This window comes from Palaemon carinicauda, chromosome 24 (genome assembly GCF_036898095.1).
Source record: "Palaemon carinicauda isolate YSFRI2023 chromosome 24, ASM3689809v2, whole genome shotgun sequence".
Classification (NCBI taxonomy): domain Eukaryota; kingdom Metazoa; phylum Arthropoda; class Malacostraca; order Decapoda; family Palaemonidae; genus Palaemon; species Palaemon carinicauda.
In genome coordinates this window covers 50,934,715-50,941,758 of record NC_090748.1, presented here as the reverse complement: position 1 = coordinate 50,941,758, position 7,044 = coordinate 50,934,715, and the positions used below count along the sequence as shown (strand labels likewise).

The 7,044-nt window shown below is 36.5% G+C and overlaps 1 protein-coding gene across 1 annotated transcript in view; it reads left to right on the top strand.

Annotated features, from left to right (window-relative positions):
- Positions 1 to 3,068: 3,068 nt before the first annotated feature.
- Positions 3,069 to 7,044, top strand: part of LOC137618359 (golgin subfamily A member 6-like protein 6) — a 4,810-nt gene continuing 834 nt past the window's right edge. Inside the window, exons 1-2 of the mRNA XM_068348527.1 lie at positions 3,069 to 3,489; positions 4,723 to 4,958. Of these exons, the coding sequence (XP_068204628.1) occupies positions 3,069 to 3,489; positions 4,723 to 4,958 (657 nt within the window). The remainder of the gene's footprint in view (positions 3,490 to 4,722; positions 4,959 to 7,044) is intronic.

Below are 7,044 nucleotides of genomic sequence, written 5' to 3'. Positions count from 1 at the left end.
AATTTATTGGTATAATTGAGCATTCATTCTATGTACCTTATCTGGGATAATTTTAATAGAATTGTTCCTTTATGCAAGCTATGTTGCATTGGTTTTCCTCCTATGCGGATATAAAACCTTTGTCCAATACAAGTATTGTGCGGGGAACTGGTCGATATTTCATATTGACGCAGTGGTTCTTTACAAACTATACTTTACTTAATATAGGGCGAGACCACTATATTAGCTTGCCTGGTATTCATACATAGGTATATGTACTCTTCGAGACTTTTCCAGAGTCTAGTAGGACTCTTCCCTGTAGGGGGCAGGAAGCTCTAACATGGTTTATAGTTAGTTGAAAAGATGTATAACGGTAACATCTTAGGTCTCTAGGTCTAGTCGACCGGAAAAAATTACATCCGGGGAGTACGGCACGTTCTGAGAATCCACAGATACAGTAATGCTCTGGTACACTTCCATCAGGACGACATGGCTTGAGCCCAAAAAACGGATTTTGAGCGAAGCGAAAAATCTATTTTTGGGTGAGATGGCCATGTCGTCCTGATGGACCCGCCCTTGCCTTTCTAAGAAAGGGCTGTAGGACCCCTCCCTACATACAGTATCTGTAGCACCTCGTGTACGCTACAAGGAATACAGATGGCGCCAGGATTGGCGCCAGGCACGCATACGAATCGGAGGATAGGGAAGCCTTGGGAGCGGCCCCCCTTTTTCTTTCCCGAATTCGTTTCTTGCCAATCCCTCCTACGAGACGAAATCTCTGTCCAGGATGCAGATTGCCATGTGGCGTGTCAAGAATACGTCCTCTGATATGTCGCGATATCCCTTTCACGAGGGATACTCGCTCCAGGAGTTAGAATTCTGGTACCTTAAGGTAAATTCTCTGGGAATATCGCCGTAGTTGTAATATACCCTAGGAAGCTACCCTATAGGAACTTCCATCAGGACGACATGGCCATCTCACCCAAAAATAGATTTTTCGCTTCGCTCAAAATCCGTTATATATATATATATATATATATATATATATATATATATATATATATATATATATATATATATATATACTATATATATATATATATATATATATATATATATATATATATATACGATATATATATATATATATATATATATATATATATATATATATATATATATGTATATATATATATATATATATATATATATATATATATATATATATATATATATACATATATATATATATACATATATATATATATATATATACATATATATATATATATACATATATATATATATATATATATATATATATATATATATATATATATATATATATTTATATATATATATATATATATATATATATATATATATATATATTTATATATATATATATATATATATATATATATATATATATAAATATATATATATATATATATATATATATTCTTATGAAGCTCGTCTAGTATAGAGTAAATATTTTATTCATATAAATTCATTTGTGTATTTAAGAGGTATATAGCCAGCTCGTAAGGTGAGATCCTCTCATGTAGGTTTAAGTAAAGGTATGTAAATTACATAAGACTTTTGTCATTTATTTAATCACACTTTTCATTCAAGTAAGTATATGTAAATTTATGTTATATTTAAGAATTAATTTTTTATATCACGTATTTTGTTACAAAGTCTTATGTAACTCATTTAGGTATGTTGTACGACACATACGAGGAATGAACACGAAGCATTACATCATCTTTATGTTTTCATTTGGTTAGAATGTGCATGAAATTTCTCGAAATAGATTCACTTTTTTTTTCTAATGTTTCAAGGAGTAGGTGGGTTACTGAGAGAGGGTTGCCTTGTTAACAAGGTTAGTTCCCCTGTTCGATTTATTTTATTGGCAACTTTGCCACCGTAGGCATTCCTCCCGCCGCCCCCCCCCCCCCCCCCCCCCCCCCCAAGTTTCCAGACCCTCGGACCTAGAAGGATTTAGAATAAGTAAGTCCATATATTTTGCCCCTAGTAATTCATAAACTGCAGAAGAGATTCAGCCTATCCCTATGAAAGACCCAACTTCCTTTCTCCTCTTAAGTGCTACAAGTGCGTGCCCTCTCAAATGTGAATAACGTTTTGATCCAACATATATTGTTTATATTGGACTGTTAATTTAAGTTCTTGCTTAATATAAATTTTTGTAACTGGCCCTGGGAGATTTAAGCTATACAGTGAAGTGTATTTATTTTGCTTATCTGTTTGATAACCTCATGTGATCCAAAAGACGTAAGTTTAACAGTTCTATTTATGTAAATTCCATTAAGGGTTTAATCATTGGAGTGTTAAAGTGTTAACTATTTTCATTAATCGTCAAAATTAAATATTTTCATAAATCAATTTCCAATGAAACAAGTGATTGTATAATTTCCTACGTCTTAGTCTAGGGGTTTGTTCAGATTTGATATTTCGAGTAATATAATTTTGGTGTTAATTCTTTTTGTATTATTGTGACTTTTTGTAGAATATATCTATCTTCTGAAAAGTGTGTATTTTTTCAATCACCCGTATTTCTTAACAATGCTTGCTCCCAATCCCTGACTAGAACCACAGTAAGAGGTTGTTTTTGAATAGTTCATATTATATAATTACCGAGTTTTATGTTGAGAGTAACGTAAACGACCTTTGGATATTCATATATTGCCGTCTGGAAGTTGCATAATTTTCTCAGAGCTTGGGTATCAATTTTTAAGTATTAAATTGATAAACTCAGGAAAGTTGTTAGAAGAAGATATTGTAGCTGCTCGCGAACTGTTGGAGAATGCTGAAGCAGAATTCATAGCGATGCAAGGATCAGCTGGCCGAGGAATCAAAGGAATGAAAGCTGACGGGAATGTAGAGGCTGAGATTCGATGAATTGCTGCGGAAGAGAATTTGATTAAGTTGAAGGTGATGGCAGAACGGAAAGAAAAAGAGAGAAAAGGAGACAAGAGAAATTGCCAAACATGCAAGGGAAATGGAAGCAAGAAGAGAAGAAAGAGAGAGAGAGACGATAATTTGATTAAGTTGAAGATGATTGCAAAATGGAAGAAAGAGAGGGAGAAGAAGCAAGAGAAATTGCAAGACAGGAAGAAAAAGAGAGAGAACAGAAATTCATAGCGAAGCAAGGATCAGCTGACCTAGGAATCAAAGGAATGAAAGCTTACAGGAATGTAGAGGCTGAGATTCAACGAATTGCAGCGGAAGAGAATTTGTTGAAGTTGAAGATGATGGTAGAATGGGAAGAGAGAGAGCAGAGGCAAGAAAAATTGCAAAACATGCGAGAGAAATGGAAGCAAGACGAGAAGATAGAGATAGACGAGAATTTGATTAAGTTGAAGATGATCGCAGAATGGAAGAAAGAGAGTGAGAAGAAGCAAGAGAAATTGCAAGACAGGAAGAAAGAGAGAGAAAACAGAAAGAAAAAGAAAAAGAAGAGGCAAGAGATATTGCACGACAGACGAGGTAGTTGGAACTGAGCAATGCTCGTGCAAGGTAGGCAATGCAGAGAGCGATGACCCCTGCTTTGCACGATCCTGTGTTTAATATGATGAATGCACAGAGGTTAATTTCAAAATACACAGAAGCTCCTGGCGAATTCTTCCATAATTTTGAAATGGTTGCGTCAACGATGGAATGGCCAGAAGATAAATGGTCTGTGTCATAACAGAGTGTTCTCATTGGGAAAGGACGCAGTGCATAGGAAGGAGTATCAAGAAGTTAAAATGAGCGTGCTACAAGTATATCAGGTGATCCCTGAAAATTATAATGTAAGATTCCAAAGTTTGTGGAAGGACGAGAAAATAACTTTTATGGATTACGCTTATAAGGTACGAAGATGTTGTAAGATATGGGTAGAGGCTGCTAACGTGAGAGAGATAGCTGATTTAGAAGAATTGATAGAGCCAGAACAATTTTATGGGGGATTTCTGAACATATACGAACGTACTTGAGAGAGAGAGGTGAAGAAACTTGATAAAGCCGCTTCGCTAAATGAAGATCATAATATCATCAGTCGTAAACACTCCTTGTGTATAAAGTTTCAACCGTCGTTTCAACCAAGTGTTAAGTATTCGCCGAACCATGGAAAACATTTCAGTAATAACAATGTGAACAAGTCCAATAGTTACAGCAGAAGTAGCACTGGTACTGTTCCAAAGCAGAATGCGATAGTACCACAGCAACAATCGTTGAATTGTCCTCCTTCAGGTGTTGTAAAAGACGTGCAGAAGATTAACATTGTGTGTTATAAGCGTAGCAAGAGAGGCAATATCAGTAAGGAATGTTGGTCAATCCAACCAAAAGCAGTTGCCCAAGTGGTTAAGGATAATTGAACTCCACAGAATGCGAAGACGAAGAAACAATTGGGAATGGAGTGCGAGGAAAATAAACCAGCTAACATTTACACCATGAACAGGACAATTCCAAACAGCATGGATGCCTTTAAACCGTATATTTATGAAGGAATGTTAGCCGCTCTGGAAGGGAGCGAACCGACCCCGGTCTAAATAATGTGCAACACAGGTTGTAACCAGAGTATAGTGAAATGAGGTGTACGCCTGTTGGTGGAACAGTCTCTCACAGGAGATTTGGTCATTTTGAAGGGAATAGGAGTTGAGGAGGTTACCCCTATTTGCCATTTCAAACTGACATGCGAGCTGTTTGTGGAGCACCGTTTGTGCCTTGTCCTATTGTAAGGGGAGAAACCATTGAAGTATAGTCCTACAACTGAACTTGAGAGGGACTACCCATATATGTTTCCAAGTTGTGTGACGACTAGGAGTATAACGAAGAAAGAAGAAAGAGAAACCAAAGGACCGATGAATTTGGAGGACTTGTTAATAGAAGAAGATTCCCTTAATGGTATGCAAGAAGACAGCTCCAGAGAGACCCCGAGGGAAGAGGAACGACAGATGAATGAAGAGGAAGACATGGTGTGGTGGATTAATTTTTGTTTTATTTTTATTCATTTTTTGTTTGCCAAATCCAGAGAGAGAGAGAGTGAGAGAGAGAGAGAGAGAGAGAGAGAGAGATTGTCAGGGAGCAAAAGGTAGTTAGTGTATTAATTGTTTGTTGTGAGAAAGACTGTTGGTATAAATAAGATTGTTTGTTTATGTTTGTAGCTAGGTTACGACAGTGGTGAACGTCTTGGGTGAATGGCTTTTTGATTTGACTGCAGTACGCGTTAGTTCTGTGTGATTTGAATGCGGGATTATTATATATTTTTACCAGTGTGTAAGCCATTATATATTTCAACAGTAAGTACAGTTTTGTTTATATTTGCTTGTCGTGATTGTGAATGATAGGAACAGTTTATTATTTATCTTTGATTGTAGTGCGATAGTTTAGTTAGTTGGGTGTTCGTAAGTGTTTTTCTTTTTTTTTTTCATTTGCAAGCTGTAATTCCTCCTTTGAGAGAGATTTTTTTTTTTTTTTTTTTTTTGGAATTGACTTGATGACCTGGCCTGTAATTGATTTTGTTTGTACTGCTCTTTTGAACTCCAAAATGTTGATGACCCGAACCGAATGATATTCCGATTGCTGTTGATGATTATGATTATGATGACGATGATGACATCCAGGACCCTAATCAGGGAGGCAGTAGTGGCAAATTACCACACAGTATATTGCTAACCACAAAGCTGTGGTTGTGTGGCGTAAAAGACAGTTCGGCTTTGTGTTGAGGACAGTGTTGGTGTCCCATAAGATATTATATATACACATATATTTAATTTTGGAGTTGGTGTGCGGTGTAATTTAAGTTTGTTAGGATTTTTTTTTTTTTTTGTGTGTGTGTGTATTTGAATGGTGTTTATTGTATATTAGTGTTAAGTTTTTGGATGCAGTTGATTCTAGTTTTAAGTGTTAGTTTTTAAGAATATAGTTTTAAGGTTATGTTTGTTTTTATGTCCCTTTTTGTCCAAGAGTCCCGCTGCTGATAACGTAAGGGGAAAGTTTGTGTTGAGGAGACTATTGTCAGTTAGAGTGATTTAAGGGTGTCGGGGTTGTTATTGCGACATCCCGCCACAATGGAAGCAATGGATTTGAAAGAAAGAGAAAACTCAGCATTAGACGTAGGACAAGTTATTATTATTATTATTATTATTATTATTATTATTATTATTATAATTAATATTATTATTAATTGTTAAGCTACAACCCTAGTTGGAAAAGCAAGATGCTATAAGCCCTGGGGCTCCTACAGGGAAAATAGCACTGTGAGGAAAAGGAACAAGATAAGATAAAATATTTTAAGAACTGTAACATTAAAATAAATATCTCTTATATAAACTATAAAAACTTTAACAAAACAAGAGGAAGAGAAAAAGAATAGAATAGTTTGCCCGAATGTACCCTCAAGGAAGAGAACTCTAATCTGAGACAGTGGAAGACCATGGTACAGAGGCTATGGCACTACCCAAGACTAGAAAACAATGGTTTGATTTTCGAGTGTCCTCGCGGAAGAGCTGCTTACCATAGTCTCATCTACCCTTCCATAGAGGAAAGTGGCCACTGAAAAAATGATAGTACAGGAACTCCTTGGGTGAAGAAGAATTGTTTGGTAATCTCAGTGTTGCCAGGTATATGAGGACAGAGGAGAATATGCAAAGAATAGACCATACTATTCGGTGTATGTGTAGGCAAAGGGGAAAATAAACCGTAACCAGAGAGAAGAATCCAATGTAGTACTGCCTGGTCAGTCAAAGGACTCCCTAGCTCTCTAGCGGTAGTATTTCAATGGGTGGCTGGTGCCCTGGCCAACCTACTACCAACAGTGAGTCTGAGAAGGCTGATACGATTGCAAAAGAAGGATGCGACGTTAACAGAGTTATTGTATCGTGTAGTGGATGAGATGGAGGTGCAGCAGTCTCCCACCTGTTATTATCTTTAGGATGGGTTGCTTATAACAAAGTATAGACCCACCAATATCCCTGGAATACTGAGGGGGGGGGGATATACCATCAGATATTGATTACCGCACCCATTGAGAAGACAGGGTGATTGCCGTAGCGCTGGAGA